This window comes from Anomaloglossus baeobatrachus, chromosome 3 (assembly GCF_048569485.1).
Source record: "Anomaloglossus baeobatrachus isolate aAnoBae1 chromosome 3, aAnoBae1.hap1, whole genome shotgun sequence".
Lineage (NCBI taxonomy): Eukaryota > Metazoa > Chordata > Amphibia > Anura > Aromobatidae > Anomaloglossus > Anomaloglossus baeobatrachus.
Genome location: NC_134355.1, coordinates 487,345,715 through 487,367,470, shown reverse-complemented (window position 1 = coordinate 487,367,470; position 21,756 = coordinate 487,345,715). Strand labels below are relative to the sequence as shown.

General features: G+C 43.8%; 1 protein-coding gene across 1 annotated transcript in view; it reads left to right on the top strand.

Annotated features, from left to right (window-relative positions):
• The window catches only part of PRKCI (protein kinase C iota), a 154,350-nt gene that overhangs the window by 72,831 nt on the left and 59,763 nt on the right, over positions 1–21,756 (top strand). The window contains exons 3-7 of the mRNA XM_075340636.1: positions 16,321–16,410; positions 16,603–16,653; positions 19,224–19,309; positions 21,095–21,232; positions 21,346–21,397. Of these exons, the coding sequence (XP_075196751.1) occupies positions 16,321–16,410; positions 16,603–16,653; positions 19,224–19,309; positions 21,095–21,232; positions 21,346–21,397 (417 nt within the window). The remainder of the gene's footprint in view (positions 1–16,320; positions 16,411–16,602; positions 16,654–19,223; positions 19,310–21,094; positions 21,233–21,345; positions 21,398–21,756) is intronic.

Sequence of the window (21,756 nt, the reverse complement as noted above, 5' to 3'; positions counted from 1 at the left end):
TCTCTGGGAACTCCTTCAAGACTGTTGGAAGACCATTTCCGGTGACTACCTCTTGAAGCTCATCAAGAGAATGCCAAGAATGTGCAAAGCAGTAATCAAAGCAAAAGGTGGCTACTTTGAAGAACCTAGAATATAAGACATATTTTAAGTTGTTTCACACTTTTTTTTGTTCAGTATTTCATTCCATATGTGTTAATTCATAGTTTTGATGTCTTCAATGTGAATATACAATTTTCAGAGTCATGAAAATAAAGAAAACTCTTTGAATGAGAAGGTGTGTCCAAACGTTTGGTATGTATGTATATATATTACTATACACCCAAACAGCGGGTGAAATACAGTTGAAACCAGAAGCACATCTGCATGTTTTTCTCACTATCTGACAGGAAATCAGAATAAACCTTTTCCATTTTAGGTCAATTGGGAACCAAAATTATTTATATTTTCCAAATGCCAGAATGAGAGAGAATGTTTTAAGGAATTTTAATTACTTTCTGCAAAGTCAAAAGTTTTCATACATTTCATTAGTATTTGGTACCATTGTTCTTTAAACTGTAAGGGGTACTTTGCACATTACGTCATCGCAAACCGATGCTGCGATGTCGAGCGCGATAGTCCCCGCCCCCGTCGTACGTGCGATATCTTGATAGCTGCCGTAGTGAACATTATCGCTACGGCAGCTTCACATGCTCTCACCTGTCCTGCGACGTCGCTCTGGCCGGCGACCCGCCTCCTTCCTAAGGGGGCGGGCCGTGTGGCGTCACAGCGATGTCACACAGCAGGCGGCCAATAGCAACGGAGGGCTGGAGATGAGCAGGATGTAAACATCCCGCCCACCTCCTTCCTTCTCATAGTAGCCGGGACGCAGGTAAGGTGATGTTCCTCGCTCCTGCGGCTTTACACACAGCGTTGTGTGCTGCCGCAGGAACGAGGAACAACATCGTACCTGTCGCTGCAACGGCATTTTGGAAATGTCGGCGACTACACCGATGATGCGATAATGACGCTTTTGCGCTCGTTCATCGTATCAAAAAGGTTTTACACACTACGACATCGCAAGTGATGCCAGATGTGCGTCACTTTCGATTTGACCCCAACAACATCGCACCTGCGATGTCGTAGTGTGCAAAGCCGGCCTAAGACTTGAGTGAAGCGTTTTGGATATCCTTCCACAAGCTTCTCACAATAGTTGGTGGGAGTTTGGGACTGGTGGATCACTACAAGTGTTTATTGACCCATGTTAGAGTCTTAAGGCCCAGTCACACTAAACAACTTACCAGCAATCCCAACAACGATACAACCTGTTAGGGATCGCTGGTAAGTTGCTAGGAGGTCGCTGGTGAGATGTCACACTAAGCGACGCTCCAGCGATCCCACCAGCAACCTGACGTGGCAGGGATCGCTGGAGCGTCGCTACACGTGGAAGCATGCTGCGCTTGGTAACTAAGGTAAATATCGGGTAGCCAACCCGATATTTACCTTGGTTACCAGCGCACATCGCTTAGCGCTGGCTCCCTGCACACCTAGCCACAGTACACATCGGGTTAATTACCCGATGTGTACTCTGCTACGTGTGCAGGCAGCAGGGAGCCGGCTCCTGCGGACGCTGGTAACCACGGTAAACATCGGGTAACAAAGAAGCCCTTCCCTTGGTTACCCGATATTTACCTTTGTTACCAGCGTCTGCCGCTCTCCCACTGCCAGTGCCGACTCCCTGTTCCCTGCACTCCTAGCCACAGTACACATCGGGTTAATTACCCGATGTGTACTCCAGCTATGTGTGCAGAGAGCAGGGAGTCGGCACTGACAGCTGAGAGCAGCAGACACTGGTAACGAAGGTAAATATCGGGTAACCAAGGGAAGGGCTTCTTGGTTACCCGCTGTTTACCGTGGTTAACAGCGTCCGCAGAAGACTGTTCCTGCTCCCTGCACGTTCAGTTGTTGCTCTCTCCCTGTCACACACAGCGATCTGTGCCTCACAGCGGGAGAGCAACAACTAAAAAATGGTCCAGGACATTCAGCAACAACCAACGACCTCACAGCAGGGGCCGGGTTGTTGCTGGATGTCACACACAGCAACATTTGCTATCAAGTTGTGCCTCAGCAGCGATGTTGCTTAGTGTGACGGTACCTTTAAGCTGAGGTAAAGCCAGGTAGGACTGGGTTAAATCCTAGCATTGCAGTTCTTGATTAGATGCACCTTGATAGCTTTGGCTAAGGACAAGGCCTTGTGTTCACCTGGGTCTCCGTCAGTTGTGTATGTTGTGGAGAGTGGTGTTGTGTTGAAGTCAGTGAAGGCAGAATCTCTGAGACGAGACTGGACATGTCATGTACACCGAACTGCAAGTATCACTGGTTGCTATGGACAATCACAGTGTCGGAGTAACCTACTATGTGAGCACACTGAGCCTAAAGGAGAATCTGAATTGCTATCTGGGTGAGACTCTGTTATTGCTTTGCCTTGATTGAAAAAAGAACTGTAATCTGGTCAGGTGAGCCCGCACTGATATATACAGTATGTGCCTGCTTTATTTGCTGTTATACCTTTGTGCCCAGAAGAGGCTGTTTTTGTTTTGAATCCCTTGGAGTTTTTATGAAAGCAATAAAACTGCACGTTCGGAGCAAACTGCATTGCCTGTATGACTACCTAATGCCTACTAGAGTGATTTCCTACACTGGTCACATCAGATATTTCATCTAAATTACTGATTTTAGCAGGAACGGCTAATAATCTAATCGTATTATAGCCACCTGACTTTCCCACCAATATATTTTATATGTAAACAAAAAAACAAAGGGGGCCTTGCACATTGTATACCAGGATGCCTGCTCCTTTATGTGCTAGATTAGCTGTTGCCAGAGGTGTTTAACTGTGGCTTTAAATTCTTAAATTTTAGTTCAGTGTGACTTGTCAGGATTTATTTATTTATTTTTTTAAGATTAGAAAATGTCAAAAATGTATGTCTATGACGCAACAAAGCCTGTGGTGAGGGGTGATGAGGCCACTGCCATGCTAAAGAAGTTCCCATGTTCATTGGTCTAACGCTAAAGCTTTAGAGGGCATCTCAGCAGGTTTTTGCTATTTATTCGGAGAGCAAATTTCAAAAGTGCAAAGCAAATATAGATCTCAAAGATCACACACTAATACTGGAAAGAACTCCTAGAAATGGTTATCTTAAAGAAGAGAAATCGCAGACCTCTAAAAATAAAATTCATAGTATTTTAATTGCTAAAAAATTAAAGACAATGCCATAAATGTAAATCAATAAATAGAGCGTAATATAAGGTTCACAGTGAAGGCTCCACAAGGAGGAGGAGAAATATAGAAACACAAAAGCATGGGCAGCGAATAATATGCAATAGTAAAGCATGGTCTGCCAGCATAAAGGTAGTTATAAAGTGTTGTATATCTTAGGCTACTTTCACACTTGCGTTGAACGGTATCCGTTGCATTGCGTTGTGTAACGGATGCAACGGATGTGTTGCATATAGTGACACAACGGATGCAACGGATGCTGCAAAACAACGCAATTCGTTTTGATTTTTTTTTTTTTTTTTTTCCCGGTTTTACCAGCGGCAGACTATAGTGAACGATCAGCTGATCGTTCCCTGCAGCCGGCCGCTGGGTGATCAGCTGATTGCTCCCAGTAGCCGGCCGCCGGGTGATCAGCTGATCGCTCACGCCCGCCGGGTGATCAGCTGATCGCTCCCGGCTGCCGGGTGATCAGCTGATCGCTCCCTGCAGCCGGCTGCCGGGTGATCAGCTGATCGCTCCCGGCCGCCGGGTGATCAGCTGATCGCTCCCGGCCGCCGGGTGATCAGCTGATCGCTCCCTGCAGCCGGCCGCCGGGTGATCAGCTGATCGCTCCCTGCAGCCGGCCGCCGGGTGATCAGCTGATCGCTCCCTGCAGCCGGCCGCCGGGTGATCAGCTGATCGCTCCCTGCAGCCGGCCGCCGGGTGATCAGCTGATCGCTGTCACTTGCCGGCGCCCGGGCATGCCGGCGGGCGGGCGCTCAGCTGAGCGCTGTGACTTGCCGGCGGCCGGGCATGCCGGTGGCCGGTCATTCAGCTGAGCGCTGTCGCTTGCCGACGGCCGGGCGCTCAGCTGAACGTTCGGCCACCGCGAGCCAAAATAAAGTTTGATTTTAAAAAAAAAAAAAAAAAAAAAAAAAAAAGAGCATGCGCAGTGAAATCCAGAGGATTCCGCTGCTCAAAATAACGTTACATGCTGCGTTCCTCCCGCTGGGCGGAAGCAACGGAGCGTCGCCCAGCGGAAGCAACGCAGCTCCTTTTGGTACAATCCGTCAACCATACAAGTCTATGGGAAACAGCGGAATCCGTTAACGGATTCCGCTGTTTCCCAAAAGGGCGGATTGTAACGGAAGGAAAATAACGCAAGTGTGAAAGTACCCTTAGGCTAAGTTCACACATCCTGTGTTTTCAATCCGTCAGGTCCGTCAGCAACGGATCAGTCATTTTCAAGATGTCAACTGATGCAACTGATGTGTTTTTCACAGGATTCCTTTCACAGGAATCCTGTGAAAAAACGGATCAGTTGCGTCCGTTACATCCGCTGTGCGTCCGTTTTTTGACGGATCAGTCATGATCCGTCTGTGTTTGGGACAGCCCAGTGGGCGTGCCAAGCATGCTGGGCATGCTCAGTAGAGCATGACGGAATCCTGCGCTGGATTCCGTTGTAAGACGGATTACGACGGAATCCAGCACCATAGACATGCATTACAAGCTTGACGGATGGCGACGGATTCCTGCGCGGCGCGTTAATTTTGACGGCCCGAAAAACGTTACATTCTGCGTTGCTCCCCGCTCGGCGGTCAGTCAAAAACGACGGACCGCGACGCAGCGGATGCAACGCAGGGTCATCAGTCGCAATCCGTCACTAATAGAAGTCTATGGGGAAATACAGGATTCCTGCAAAATATTTTGCAGGATTCCGTAATTCCTCAAGGCTACGGATTGTGACTGATGCAAAACACAGGATGTGTGAACTTAGCCTTAGATACTCATATATGCATCCCCTTATATACTATCTGTAATCTGTGGGCAAACAGATAAACACAAATTTCAACAGTGACAAGAAAGTAATCAATTTGTATGGCAACGGGAGCTCTCCTGGATCAACACATAGATGATAATAGGTTACAAAGCAGAGTATTTTCCCATTATACAAGTGAGTGTGTACACTCCTCTTGAACCCCAACACACGTTCCGCATAGGCTTCCTCTGGGGGTTTCTATGTGTACTGAACTGTAGTGTCTAATATATATATATTAGACACTACAGTTCAGTACACATAGAAACCCCCAGAGGAAGCCTATGCGGAACGTGTGTTGGGGTTCAAGAGGAGTGTTCTTTGTGCTCTGTTACCAGTGTCCCTATGGAGCGCTCGCAGGTAGATTATGCTACAGGAAGTTCACACCATTACCCGAGCGAGAATCACCACAAATGTGCATAATTACGGCACTGCATGTATATATAATATATATATATATATATATATATATATATATATATATATATATATATATATATATATATATAATGTGTATATATATATATATATATATATATATATAATGTATATATATATAGTGTGTATATATGTGTGTGTGTATATATAATCCTTACCAAATGATTTCAAGCATACCGTAACTATGCACATTTGTGGTGATTCTCGCTCCGGTAATGGTGTATTAACTTCCTGTAGCATAATCTACCTGCGAGCGCTCCATAGGGACACTGGTAACCGAGCACAAGGAAAAAGAACACGCCGGTCATGTGCCATCATTGTGAACACAGAGTCCCCACTTTATGAAGCACAGAGCAGGTTAAGTGCATACAATATGGTTGTCTCAACCAGTAAGGATAAAGGATACAAAAAGTGCAAAGTACATACTTAACACCTATGGAGCGGAGTATGCACTGGATGTAGAAAAAGATTAATACATTATTAGGGATGATCGAATACCTCAAATATTTGACTTTGCGAATATCCGATGAATAGGTCGCCACTATGCGAATATTCGATGTGCAATGTAAGTCTGTAGGAAGCCCAAATAGTTCCAAATAGTTATTCGGGTTTCCCATAGACTTACATTGCGCATTCAATATTCGCGAATAGCGGCGCCTTATTTGGCAAATATTCGCGAAGCCGAATAGTTGAGGTATTCGATCATCCCTAATAATTATAGATGTGATACATGTAATTCATCCAATACAAATATACTATAAAGTGATGAAGATGATGACATGGCATGACCTTGAAAATTATGTCACTGGAGATCTTCAATGATAGGAACAGAAGCAAAATATCTTCAAAAGGGATAACACTAGTGTAATGGACAAAGACAAAGTTAAAATCATAAAAGCAGACAGATAAGAGCAAGATTAAATAAGATTTTTCATTTAATCCATGTACTCAAGGTGACCATCCAAAGGCATTCAAGTTGCGCCAAAAGACTTCATATTGCCCCCTCTGGTGCCACAACGCAGTCTATCGATACCTCATACCGTGAAGTCAGTGGGCTCACAACAGCCATGGCAGGACTTAAAATGTTTTGGGATGGTTATATATGTGGAGGTGCCCTCATTTTCACATGCTACTAAGATGTCATTAACATGTTCTCTAGTGCATACCCGCAATTCTCAAGAAGTCAGACCTATGCCGATTAGTTTTCAGGTACATGTGGCATAATATGACATATGTAGTGCTGCAAGAGATGTAATTAATTCTTAGGCTATGTGCCCACGTTGCGTTCTGTCCCTGCAGCGATTTGAACAGCACACGTGTGCTTCAAATCGCTGCAGAAACAGTCTGTAATGAAAAGCTGATTTTATGCGCTCTGGATGCAGCCTCTCCCATAGAGTAGGACCTGCATCCAAAGCGCATGAAAGAAGTGACTTGTTGCTTTGTAGAACGCAGCGATTCGGCACTAGCCGAAGCGCTGCGTTCTAATACGCCACGTGGGCATGGATTAGGCACAACCTTCATAGATTGTGCTGGGGACGCAGGACGCATGCAGTTACGCTGCGGTGCAGAACGCAGCGTAACCGCATGAAAATACAAAAATTGCACACATAGCCTTACAATGTTATGATGTTTCGACATGCAATGCAATCACAATCGGGATAACGGCACCGCTTTGGACCCCTGGTGTTAAACATTGTTGACGGTTTGGCCACATAGTGGATTCTTACTAGGATATCCTTTTTAGATTTTTATTCTCGCGGTCAATAATGGAGTTTCTGGAATTGTTACTGCCAATATGGCATCAGTCTTCAAAATAGACCAGTGTTCATGCAGAATGTTGAGCATGGGTTGCCAGTGAAGGCTGAATGTAAATCGCAGTGGATCACTGCACACTGATACCCATTCTTAATGCTGCTTTTATTTACCCGAGGTCATCTCCTTGTCTCTCAAAACTTGCATCTGAGTAGCAAATGCGTGTCATTCTCAGGAATTAATCGATTGGGGTGGCCCGTATTATTGGTCCTGTGTGGGTTGAGGACGTGTGTATCAAGAGCCTGATTCTAGGAATGTCACTTATTAGGCTGTGTTGTACAAACTCCTGCTGATTAAAATACTGATGCTTTACTAGCTCTACGAAGCAGAGCAGAGAGGCTAATCTGTGTAACCCCGCCCCCACCACTGTGTCTTAAGGCCCAGTCACACTAAACAACTTACCAGCGATCCCAACAACGATCCAACCTGATAGGGATCGCTGGTAAGTTGCTAGGAGGTTGCTGGTGAGATGTCACACTGCGACGCTCCAGCGATCCCATCAGCCACCTGACCTGGCAGGGATCGCTGGAGCGTGGCTACACGAGTTGCTGGTGAGCTCACCAGTGACCAGCCCCCAGCCAGCAGCGCCGCGTGGAAGCGATGCTGGGCTTGGTAACTAAGGTAAATATCGGGTAACCAACCCGATATTTACCTTGGTTACCAGCGCACACCGCTTAGCGCTGGCTCCCTGCTCTCATAGCTACAGTACACATGGGGTTAATTACCCAATGTGTACTGCAGCTACATGTGCAGAGATCAGGGAGCCGCGCACACCGCTTAGCGCTGGCTCCCTGCTCTCCTAGCTACAGTACACATGGGGTTAATTACCCGATGTGTACTGCAGCTACATGTGCAGAGAGCAGGAGCCGGCACTGACAGCTGAGAGCGGCGGAGGCTGGTAACGAAGGTAAATATCGGGTAACCAAGGTAAGTGCTTCTTGGTTACCCGATGTTTACTGTGGTTACCAGAGTTCGCAGAAGCCGGCTCCCTGCTCACTGCACATTCACTTGTTGCTCTCTCGCTGTCACACACAGCGATGTGTGCTTCACAGCGGGAGAACAACAACTAAAAAATGGCCCAGGACATTCAGCAACAACCAACGACCTCACAGCAGGGGCCGGGTTGTTGCTGGATGTCACACACAGCGACATCACTAGCAACATCGCAGTTACGTCACAAAAGTTGTTCGTTAGCAGCGATGTTGCTAGCGATGTTGTTTAGTGTGACTGGGCCTTTAGGGTACTTTCACACTTGCGTTCAGCGCAGTCCGTCACTATGGAGAATAGAGCAGTCCGTTAAAGCACTGCGCTATTCTCCATAGACTTGTATGGACAACGCACTGTAACGCAAGTGTCAGCGTTGCATCTGCTGGACGACGCAGCGTCGTTATTTTGACGCTGCGTGAGGCGGAAGGAACGCAGCATGTAATGTTTTTTTTGAGCAGCGCAATCCGTAGGATTTCACTGCACATGCTTTTTATTTTTTAATCACAAACTTTATTTTGTCTCTCTGTGGCCGAACGTTCAACTGAGCGCCCGGCTGCCTGCATGTGAGAGCGCTCATCTGGGCGCCCGGCTGCCTGCATGTGAGAGCGCTCAGCTGAGCGCCCGGCTACCTGCATGTGAGAGCGCTCATTTGAGCGCCCGGCCGCCGGCATGTGAGAGCGCTCATTTGAGCGCCCGGCCGCCGGCATGTGAGAGCGCTCAGCTGAGCGCCCGGCCGCCGGCATGTGAGAGCGCTCAGCTGAGCGCCCGGCTGCCGCATGTGAGAGCGCTCAGCTGAGCGCCCGGCAGCCGGCATGTGAGAGCGCTCAGCTGAGCGCCCGGCCGCCGGCATGTGAGAGCGCTCAGCTGAGCGCCCGGCCGCCGGCATGTGAGAGCGCTCAGCTGAGCGCCCGGCCGCCGGCATGTGAGAGCTCTCAGCTGGGCGCCCGGCCGCCGGCATGTGAGAGCTCTCAGCTGGGCGCCCGGCCGCCGGGTGATCAGCTGATTGTTCACAATAGTCTGCTGCCGGTAAAACTGTAAAAAAGAAAAAAAAGCTTTCCGTTGTTTTGTACGATCCGTTGCATCTGTTGTGCCATTATATGCAACGCATCCGTTGCATCCGTCACACAACGCAATGCAATGGATGCCGTTCAACGCAAGTGTGAAAGTAGCCTTAGCTGTTCTACATCAGACAAGCAAGGTTTCTATCAAAACTACAAACAGTTCAGTAACTGATACAATGCTGCAGGGGTGTACATAGAAATCATGGTGCCCTGTTGCAGCAGTTCTAATTTCCTTTAATCTAAAAAAAAAAAAAACAAAAAAAAACAAACATTTCAGGTCTTTTTTTTTCCATTTCTCTTGCTGTTTTAGGTTGTGGTCATATTGCTGTGCTCTTATGCATAGCTCTCTGCTTTCTCAACCATGCAAACTCAAACTGGAAGAGTCACATTGTGTTTGTTTGCTCTTTTTTTTCTAATTGTATTTTTGTGGTAAAAAGTAATAAAACAAACAGAACGTGTCATGTTCATTTGCACTGCACTCGCTTGCATCGCACTAGCTGCCGCTGGCCTCTGTACCTGCTATCAAGGGTTTAAAGCAGATGTGTCAGATCCCCCCCTTCCCTTTAACACCACATAAAGCCCTATCTTACCTACTATACACATCAATCTAGTGAAGTAGACGATAAATCACAGGGGTTGTGTTTTAGGCATGTGAGATTCCTGGCATGGTATCAGATGAGGCATCACATTAGCAGGGTATTATTACATGCTACTTTCTTACCATGATGTGAAAAATGGCACACAAATTATCACATGTCAATCAATTACCACTCAATGCCCTAAAGCAAGAATTGCTCTTTTGCGGATTTCTAGCAGATTTTTTTTTCCTTCAAACATATTCCTGATTGCTAGTAAAGTGATAGGGCTCACTCACACCACCATATAAATTGGACGAGTGTAAAATCGTGCTCGAGCTCCTGCCCCTCAAGATACCAAAAGTGTTCTTTAAATACACAGCTCTGGGAAAACTTAAGAGACCACTGCACGGTTTTATAAAAATCAGCTTCTCTACATGTCTGACAGCCATTTCATTCCAGTGTCAGTTGAATTCCAACCAGAGTGCACCCCATTCTACTAAATGTGCTTCTGATTAGGTGATCACCTGAACAAACCTTATTTAACGAGGGAAAGTATGAAAAACACTGCTGTGGTCTTCACAATCCTCTTGCAAAAGGACAAGCTAGATGGCAAAACAAGTGCTAGTAATATCCCAAAAGTAATAGGAATGAAAAAATAACTTTTTAACCATGCCAAAGGAGTTGAAAAGAAAGGTCTTGAGTGAGGAAAAGAAGGGCTCAATACTGGCTTTACCAGCAGAGGGATGCAGTGAGCGTCATGTTGCCTCCATTCTTAAAATTTCTAAGACTGCAGTCCATTACAACAAGGCCAAGCAGCAGACATTTGGGACAACAAAGCTACAGGCCGGCAGAGAGCGAAAGCGACTCTCCACTTACTGGGATGACCATCATCTTATTCGAATATCACTCAGCAACCGCAGGATGACAAAGTGACCCACAAAAGGAATGGCAAATGGCAGCTGGGGTGAAGTGCATAGCAAGAACAGTTCATAACAGGCTCCTAAAGGCAGGGCTTAAGTCATGTAAAGCTAGAAAAAAAGCCTTTCATCAATGAGAAGCAAAGGAGAGGCAGGCTGAAGTTTGGCAAAGACCATAAGGATTGAACCATAGAGGACTGGAGTAAGGTAACCTTCTCTGATGAGTCTAGTTTCCAGCTTTGCCCAGCAGCTGGTCATCTAATGGTTAGACTGAGACCTGGAGAGGCGTACAAACCACAGTGTCTTGCAACCACTGTGAAATTTGGTGGTGGATCGGTGGTGATCTGGGGATGCTTCAGCAAGGCTGGAATTGGGCAGATTAAATTTTGCGAAGGACTTATGAATCAAGCCGCATACAAGGTTATCCTGGAAAAAGTTTCTTCCTTCTGCTCGGGCAATGTTCCCCAACTCTCAGGACTGGTTTTTCCAGCAGGACAATGCGCCATGCCACACAGGTCAATCAATGTGTGGATGAAGGACCACCACATCAAAACCCTGTCATGGCCAGTCCAATCTCCAGACCTGAACCCCATTGAAAACCTCTGGAATGTAATCAAGAGGAAGATAGTCACTAGCCATCAAACAAAGAAGAACTGCTTACATTTTTGCACCAGGAGTGCCATAAGGTCACTCAAAAGCAGTGTGAAAGACTGGTGGAAAGCAGCCAAGACGCATGAAAGCTGTGATTAAAAATCATTGTTATTCCACAAACTATTGATTTCTAAACTCTTTCTGAGGTAAAACATTGTTAGTAATGTTGTTTCTAAATGATTATGAACTTGTTTTCTTTGCATTATATGAGGTCTGAAAGCAATGCATTGTTTTGCTATTTTGACCATTTCTCATTTTCAGAAAATAAATACAAAATGTTTTGCTTGGAAATTTGGAGACGTTGTCGGTAGTTTATAGAATAAAAGAACAATTGTACATTTTACACAAAAATATACCTATAAAGAGAAAAATCAGAAAAACTGAAAATGTTGCAGTGGTCTCTTAATTTTTGCCAGAGCTGTATATGTATGATAAGATTTAACCCCTTCAGCCCCGGGGCACTTTCCGTTTTTGCGTTTTTGTTTTTTGCTCCCCTTCTTCCGAGAGCCGTAACTTTTTTATTTTTCCGTCAATCTTGCCATATGAGGGCTTGTTTTTTGCGAGACAAGTTGTACTTTTAAATGAAACCATAAGTTTTACCATATGGTGTACTGGAAAGCAGCAAAAAAATTCCAAGTGTGGAAAAATTGCAAAAAAAGTGTGATGGCACAATAGTTTTTGGGATGTTTTATTCACGGTGTTCACTATATGGTAAAACTGATGTGTGGGTATGATACCTGAGGTCGGTGCGAGTTTGTAGACACCAAACATGTATAGGTTTACTTGTATCTAAGGGGTTAAACAAAATTCACAAGTTTGTCCAATAAAAGTGGCGCACGTTTTGCGCCATTTTCCGAAACACGTAGCGTTTTTATTTTTTGGGATCTATGGCTCAGTGACGGCTTATTTTTTGCGTCTCGAGCTGATGTTTCTAATGGTAGCATTTTTGCGCAGATGCTACGTTTTGATCGCCTGTTATTGCATTTTGCGTAAAACTTGCGGCGACCAAAAAACGTAATTTTGGCGTTTGGAATTTTTTTGCCACTACGCCGTTTACCAATCAGATTAATTGATTTTATATTTTGATAGATCGGGCATTTCTGAACGCGGCGATACCAAATATGTGTATATTTATTTATGTTTTAACCCTTTAATTTTCAATGGGGGGAAAGGGGGTGATTTGAACTTTTAGGTTTTTTGTTTTTTTTTTTAATTTTCTAAAACTTTTTTTTTACTTTTTTTATTTTATTTTACTAGTCCCCCTAGGGGGCTATAGCGATCAGCAATCCGATTGCTGATCGCTATCTGCTGATCACAGCTATACCGCTGTAATCAGCAGAAATAGTCACTTTCTTTCTTCCTCTGCTCCGTGCCGAGGAAGAATGAAAGTGAAACTTCTTAGCACCAGGCGTCATCACATGACCCTGTGCTACGATGGCAACCACCGAACGTCACGTGATCACTCACGTGACGTCCGGAGGGGGCGGCGGTAAGAAAAAAAGATGGCCGCGCGCATATAGATCTCGCTGCCAGACTTTGGCAGCGAGATCTAAGGGGTTAATGTTCCGGGTGGAATGCGATTCCACTCGGAACATGTAGGCACACATGTCAGCTGTTGAAAACAGCTGATATGTGTGCCGATCCACGCCGCCTACCCGCGGCAGGGGGCGGGGATTACCGGGACACGATCCATGACGGAAAGATCCGTCCATGGTCGTGAAGGGGTTAAAGTAATGTTATGTAGGAAAGTGCTGTAAGGTATAGGAATGCATAAGGTGTGGTGTGGTGTAATGTAAAGATGTAGTAGTGTTGGTTAAGCAATTACTATGATGTATAGTGTCTGCAAATAAATGCTGCCATCTAGTGACTGGACATTATAAAAATATAGGTAAAGGATGTTTTTGTAAGATACTGTTAAGCAGGTGGGATTGGCCCACAGGGAAAGGAGCAAGTCCATAAGCAAAGGACGGACTCCATTTTACAATTAGATAGAGTCCAGCCTGAGACAGAGAGGCTCAGGTCTAAGTTACAGCAGTATATGAGGGGGTAATACCAATATGAGAAGTTGTGTATAGCACTGGTATTTAAAATTTAACCTTTATTAATTTCTCTATTAAAATTATAGGACCAATCAGGTGATACCACAAGGTAAAAACACACAAAGTACAGATTGGATGCATACAATATATCAACAGGAGTTATATCCAATTCCCTCATGGTCCTCCCGGTTCAGATATATACATCCAAATGATTAAAGTGACATTGTGCAAAAAACCGTGATCCTCCCAAAATTGCACTCTTGCCCTTAGATTAACACTCTTTTTAAAGTGGCTATGTGCAAATGCAAAGATTATCCACAGATCCCAGAAAACACTGGGGTATAATCAGGGAGGAAAAACAATGGTTTTTGTAAAACTGGTGCTCAAAAAGTGCAAAATAGTGCAATCATTGGTGGTAGTGGGACTTATGCTCACCGTCTATTCCACTATTCACCAATGAAACCATATGTTACCTTACAATATACAGGGGGGGCGACTCACTAACGCACCACACAGTACCCCTAAGGTAACAAACTCAACGTCCTCCTTCCCAAGGACGTTGAGTTTGTTACCTTAGGGGTACTGTGTGGTGCGTTAGTGAGTCGCCCCCCCTGTATATTGTAAGGTAACATATGGTTTCATTGGTGAATAGTGGGATAGACGGTGAGCATAAGTCCCACTACCACCAATGATTGCACTATTTTGCACTTTTTGAGCACCAGTTTTACAAAAACCATTGTTTTTCCTCCCTGATTATACCCCAGTGTTTTCTGTGATCTGTGGATAATCTTTGCATTTGCACGTAGCCACTTTAAAAAGAGTGTTAATCTAAGGGCAAGAGTGCAATTTTGGGAGGATCACGGTTTTTTGCACAATGTCACTTTAATCATTTGGATGTATATATCTGAACCGGGAGGACCGTGAGGGAATTGGATATAACTCCTGTTGATATATTGTATGCATCCAATCTGTACTTTGTGTGTTTTTACCTTGTGGTATCACCTGATTGGTCCTATAATTTTAATAGAGAAATTAATAAAGGTTAAATTTTAAATACCAGTGCTATACACAACTAAGTTACAGCAGAGCCACATGACACGTGTGTCCTGAAGAGAGTGAGACCATTACAGAAGAAAGCGTGACCGAGGAAAAGAGGGAACAACTGAGAAAAAGGAGGTGACTGTGACACAGAGTGATGTAGTTTTGGAGCCGTTTCAGCACACTGACCGAAGGAACAAGTGACCGATAGAGACTAGTCCTGGTGCAAGTGACAGAGCAGGACAAGGAACAGAGTGCGTGTCTTAAGCGGATGTCTCCTTGGCGTCTTCAGTAGCTTATAGCTGAGTCCAGCCACGTCCCTCTAAGAGGGAAAAGATGTGGAACTGCTTGAAGAGGCGAATGCCTTCCGAGGATTGTAATGAAGTACTAGGCTTGGTAGTGTTGGTAAGGAAAGGACTTGGAACAACTGAAGTGAATGTGTATGTATAATGATTCTCTGTGAGGCTGAAACGTATGAGAAGATGTGTGTCTGCTAGCTGATGTACATTGTTATTGCCACATTTATGTTCAGTAAAAGTAAGTTTTTTTATGAACTTGTAGTTTCCATAAAGAACTGTGTACCATCTGGTCCTCGCCTGCCAAACCCACCAACAACATGCGGCCTGCAAAGGCGTATCACCTCCATAGTTCAACACCTCATACCCAGCCAGGACCTCCATTTTAATGTAGCGTGCCGCAGATGACTAACTCACCCACAACTTCTACCCTACGTCACGTTACATTATCTGATTATCGAATAATATTTGGAACAATGTGAATGAGGCAGTGCTGATGACAATTTTATTTTCACTGACAAAATGTGGCAATGAAAAGAATCACAGCATGCTGCAATTTCACTCTAAAATGGAATGTCTCATACATTCGAGTATATGGGTGCGTGGAAAACATTAAACTCTACAGTGCCATCTGATTTCCATGCACTGACGCAATAGAGAAATTTTGTTCTCCATTTTCTCCTCATAGTGTGCTCCGATTCTCTCACCTAAGAGAACTGGAGCAGGAGCAGACTATGCGGACACTCCGGTCAAACTCTGATCAGATTGGATAGTCAACCCAATTCTCTAGGATGAGAGAATCTACGGTCGTGTGACATTGGCCTTGCTTTCTTAATTTTCAGTTGTCTGCAAAACTGAAATGTCTGTAAAGTATAATTAAACATGTGTAATATATATTATTAAACATGTAAATCCTTTTTGTATAATTTCATTAAATAGCTGGTGGGTGGTAGAGTGAAGCAAAACGTTCCAGTGGCCCCCAGATCAGAGTCCTATGATCCTCCTAGCTGCCGGCAGCCCTGTCGTCTTCTGATCAGTAGGCACCCTCAATGTGATGCCAGGCCTACTCATTAGAAAAGGTGCAAGTATGAAGGTAGGAGGTTTACTGGGCTCTAGTCTGGTGGCCATGAACTATTGACATCACCACTGCGCAGGGTTCTTCAAATCCTACCACAGTCCGTATGAAACTATATCACTTTATCGTTAAGGGGAATGATGACATCCAGTTGTCAATTTAGTCATCTATTTCAAAGCGGATTGGTACAAAACCTCCTGGCCAGCACACAACAAGCCCGCCTTAATGGCCTAGTTATTTTTACCCATGCAGTGACATATTCCACTCTGATGTGTTGATTTTGCTGAACTAAATCTCCATCTACTTCACGTAGGAATTATTTTCACCTGTCATACATATGGTTTGTGTTAATGTAAAATTGCCTTCTTTATTATCAGGAGATCCATGCACTGTATCCTCACAGCTTGAGCTAGAAGAAGCTTTCCGGTTGTATGAACTAAATAAAGATTCCGAGCTGCTAATTCACGGTGAGAAAAATACAATACGTGAGTCACATTAATCAATACAGTAAGAGTTATTCTTCTGTGGAGGGATTATTGATGGCTATTCATAAGGCACTCGCTTTGTGTTAAATGTCATTTAATGGCGGCACAAATTAACTGCTGATGAAGAAAACAATGTGTATTGTACAATGACAATCATAATCTGTTACTTTACAGTCTTCCCCTGCACACCCGAGAGGCCTGGAATGTCCTGCGCCGGTGAGGACAGTAAGTAGCTCTCATGTGATTTTATGTATGTTGCAAAGGCAGAATAAGGGGCCTAACACACTTAACACCCCAAACTTGCGATTCTGCCTTTTTAATTATATTTTAACATTTAATTTTTAGCATTTTATTCTTCATTTCTCAGCAATTCATAATTTATTTTTTACCTATGTCATACGCCCAAATATTGCATACCATTAATGTAATGACCTGTCCGATTAGTGATGGTGGTCAGATTGCCGAAACCGTAAGGCTACATGCGCACGCTGCATCTTTTTGTGTTCACAAACTGCAGCCAAAATGCAGCCAAAACTGCACCTTGTCAGAGAGCCTGGAAATTTAAAAAAAAACGCATGCAATTTTAGGTGCGTTTTTGGTACGTTTTTGCTGCGTTTTTCACACCCTGCGTTTTTGCTGCGTTTTTGTGACATGTTGACAAAAACGCAGGAAGAATGAACATGCTGCATTTTATTTGTCACAAACCTTTGACAAATAAAACACTGACAAATAAACTGCAACGTGCGCATGACAAATCTGACTTCTCATAAACTTTGCTGGGAAGTCAAATGTCAGAAAGTTCTGACAACAAAACTGCAGCCAAAAAAGCAGCAAAAAAGCAGGAAAAAAAGCAACGTGCGCATGTAGCCTAACTGTTCTGCCGATTGTGGTGCTTCCCCGAGCACCATGCCCCTTTATTTCTCAACAACCACTTTTTATACTTGATGGCAGCAGTTCCTGGTACAGCAGCTTGGTTTCCCTTCAAGTAAATAACAAAAATAATATACATTTGAAATATACATTTATCTTCTAGTTCTAGTCAGATTTCTAGCCTGGACTATTTCTTAAAGCGCACCAATCACCAGGATTTTCCTACATAACCTACAGCCAGTGCTGTACTGGTATTATCATGCTGATTCTATACATACCTTTAGTGGTCAGCTAGAAAGTATAGGTTTTAAAACACAAGCAAGTAAAGTTTGTAAAATGAGCAGTTTTTTGTGAGTCAGCAGCTGCCGATCAGCTGATCGCTTTGATGGGTGTTCATAGTGATTCCTGCCCCCCTGCCTGTCCATCCGCCCCATCTGTTATTTTTTCTAATTCCATTATAGAATTGTTTTACTAACTGAGTAGAAGGACCTGTGCTGATGTCATACCCATGTGACCAGAAGGGGCGGGGCCTCAGACAACATATCTGATACCAGGATGCAACATTATTTTTCGATTGGCTGAGGCCCCGCCCCTTCTGGTCACATGGGTATGACATCAGCACAGGTCCTTCTAGTCAGTAAATCGATTCTATAATGGAATTAGCATAAATAACAGATGAGGGAGGATCGACAGGGGGGGCAGGCATCACTATCAAAACCCACCCCAGCTGATCGGCAGCTGCTGTCATTCAAAAGCTGTTCATTTTACAAACTTTACTTGCTTGTGTTTCAAAACCTATACATCCTAGCTGACCACTAAAGCTATGTATCAATGTAGAATCAGCATGATAGTGCCAGTATAGCACTGGCTTTAGGTTATATAGGAAAATCCTGGTGATTGAGGTGCTTTAAAGTTCTCCTTGTTATACTCGTATGTATAGTCCAGATCTGCAACAGACAAGCCAACTGATCTTATATTCCAGCTCTTACCAGAATAAGAAACCTAGTAAAAAAAAAAACCAATGGGCTACAAAAAAAGAGCAGAGTCAAGTCTGGGTTTGGTCCGATTTGCAAACCAAACTTGTTGCACCCTATCCATGCTAGTTGCATCCTATCCATGCTAGTTGCATCCTATCCATGCTAGTTGCATCCTATCCATGCTAGTTGCATCCTATCCATGCTAGTGGCATCCTATCCATGCTAGTGGCATCCTATCCATGCTAGTGGCATCCTATCCATGCTAGTGGCATCCTATCCATGCTAGTGGCATCCTATCCATGCTAGTGGCATCCTATCCATGCTAGTGGCATCCTATCCATGCTAGTGGCATCCTATCCATGCTAGTGGCATCCTATCCATGCTAGTGGCATCCTATCCATGCTAGTGGCATCCTATCCATGCTAGTGGCATCCTATCCATGCTAGTGGCATCCTATCCATGCTAGTGGCATCCTATCCATACCTATCCTGTCCGCTAAAAAATTCATTTAGCAAGTCTGTGAATCTCCAGTCTGTAAAGACCTGCTAATGTAGGAGTTAGTGTCCCGCCATACAAGGATCATACAAAGTGTTACTCACTTGGTCTGAGGCACCATTGTTGACTTTCTTTGGCTTGATGACCTGAATCTGACATTTGACCTCTGTAATATCAGTCCACGATTTTGGTTCCAAATAATACTTCCTGAAATGATAGAAGTTCCAAAACTTTCTGTCAAATACCTCAAAGTTAGAGTCAAGCACATAAAAATTTGAACTCAAGCTTTGCATGTTCAGAAGTCATTTTACATAGCTGCTGTTGTGTAGTTGCCGTGATGCCATACAATCTCACATAATTTGGTTTCGGACATTACTACATTTTACATAACTAACTGAAGGTGAAAAATACATTTTGTATAACTTTCATTTTCCTGTCACAAACTTTTATCAGAGTCCATCTATCGGCGTGGAGCAAGACGGTGGCGGAAACTATACTGTGCAAATGGACATACATTCCAAGCCAAGAGATTTAACAGAGTAAGTGTTTTTAGGTTAAAGTAGCTTTGTTTTTATGTAGATAATAAGCATGTTTTAGTCAGAACTGGTGATGTTCTCACTGCTCTTAATGAGGGGAGTGGTGGAGTTGGACACCCTTGATTTGTGCGACTCTGCATAAAATTGGAGCGTCTGTTGTGTGGCATGCTCCTTTGTGCACTACTCCAGTCAGGAACTGGAGTGTGATCACTTTCATATGGAATTTCACAGCCTGTTATGAATTAGATGAGCTGTGGTGTTACACATGTGCATCGGTTTAGCCTATTTCAGTGAAACTGGCGTGAAAACACCAAAAGCTGGAATATTTCTGATTTGTGCAAAGAAATGGTGCCACCTAATCCTCCTATATTGCACTGACAAGGGGCAAGAATGGCCAAAACTTATTTCAGGTCTCTGTTCTAAGCCCTGTAGGAATGCCATTTAAAGGGTGAATATGGACTTCTCGGATACTGCTTCCAATAGGAGGCACTAGAGATTCTGTTCTCTTCCTCTTTTGAAGTGGCAATTTACACACTTTACGAATGAGCATTACATCACCTAATAATCTATCTATGCCATTTTTAGTACTTTCATCACATGGATTCTCTGAGAATGATAAAGATGGCCACTGTCACATATTTCAACCTGTCCTAGTCACGTGTCTGGATGGGTTGCAGTCTAAAACCTAGCTCGAGAAACTTGACTCAATTGTCAAGACTAGCATTGTTATGAGCAAATATGCTTGATCTGCCTACTCAGCCAGAAAACGGGCTGTGGTGAGAGAAAATATTAAACCAAGCAGACTGGGCATAAGGTGTTTTTTTCTAGCTTCAGTCCATTTGTAAACCTATTAAAGTGGCTTGGCAGAACAGGTTTGCAAATGGGCACCCAACAGGATGACGCTGGAGAAATACATCTGTTGTGCTTGGTCAACCAAGGAGATTTTTAGGTTTTTGTTTTTATAGTCCTAGCCCTGCTCCATGCCTGAGTGAGTAAATAAGTTATTTGTTTGGGATGCCGTCCCTTTTGACATTTATGAAACGTGTCTTGACTGTGTTTCTCCAGGCTGTAATTAATCCTAACAAATGACTGGGAAAGGTTGCAGCTTGAAATATGTGACAGTAGCCATTTTTATTACATTGTTCAATAACCCATTTAGAAGGAAACTTTCACTCATTTTTTTGCTACCCCTTCTGAGAGCAGCATGATTTAGGGGCAGCGATTCTGATTCCAGCGATGTATCACTTGCTGAGCTGCTTGCTGCAGTTTTCATAAAACCATTGTTGCTGGGGAGATCTACCAATTGTATGGATGCTGAGCTCTGTATAACCTTGCCCACACCACTGATTGACAGCTCTCTGTGCACATAGTGCATTGGCAAAGAGCTGTTAATCAGTGGTGGCGGCTGAGTTATACTGAGCTAATGAATAAGGACTATATATCAGCAGGCTTACAAATCTAATGTTTTTTTATTTATTTTTTTTAAATTGCACTAGAAGTAGCCCAGTAAGTGATACATCTCTGGAATCAAAGTCTCCTAAGTGTCCCGTCTTGAAGACAGAAAACTTTATTTAGCCCTTTTGAAGCCCTAAATGTGATGTGGTTGGCATCATTCTTTAAATCGTATCCTCAGACTAGATGTCTTGCTTGTATATTGAAGTATATTTTAGGTCTAGTGTGTTGCCATTTCCTGCTAATGACTGGATGTGCCTGTTTTATGTTTCTATGTCCTATCTAGAGGACAATCTACAAACTGTTATGACTGTGTTTGTTAATCTTTATTTCCAGCGTGCCCATTGTGCCATCTGCACAGACCGAATATGGGGGCTAGGACGACAGGGTTACAAATGTATCAACTGCAAGCTACTGGTCCACAAGAAATGCCACAAACTAGTCAGCATTGAATGCGGACGGCACACGATAGCAGTAAGTAACAGGGCTTTTTCAACTGTTGGCTAAACTTGTGATTAAGAGCATTTATAGAAATAATGTATATTGTGCATATCTGTAATAGGCTTTTATTTTTACTACTATTGCAGGAACCAATCATACCTACAGAAACCCCCAGCATGAATCCACAAATTGAGCCAGGTACGTAAGAAGCACTGTATCATAAGAAGAAATGCTCACTCGTATATTACAATGTCGATGCCGTTACCATTTTTGCCATAGAGCTGGGCTGTGTAAGTCATGAACTGTTTTTAATGATTCAATGGGTTATTTCCATCACCTCCATTTTTGTCTGCATTGTTCTAAATAAAGCTTCTCGTCTTCAAGACTGGACATTTATACCAGTATAAAATGCTATTGGCCAATTCTTAGGGTATGTTCACACACGGCATCGCTATGCGTTTTTGACGCATTTTTACTGCGTTATGCCCAGTGCGTTTTTCAAGTCAAATCTATTGACTGGAAGGGCTCAAAAACGCTGAAAAAAACGCAAAAAGAAT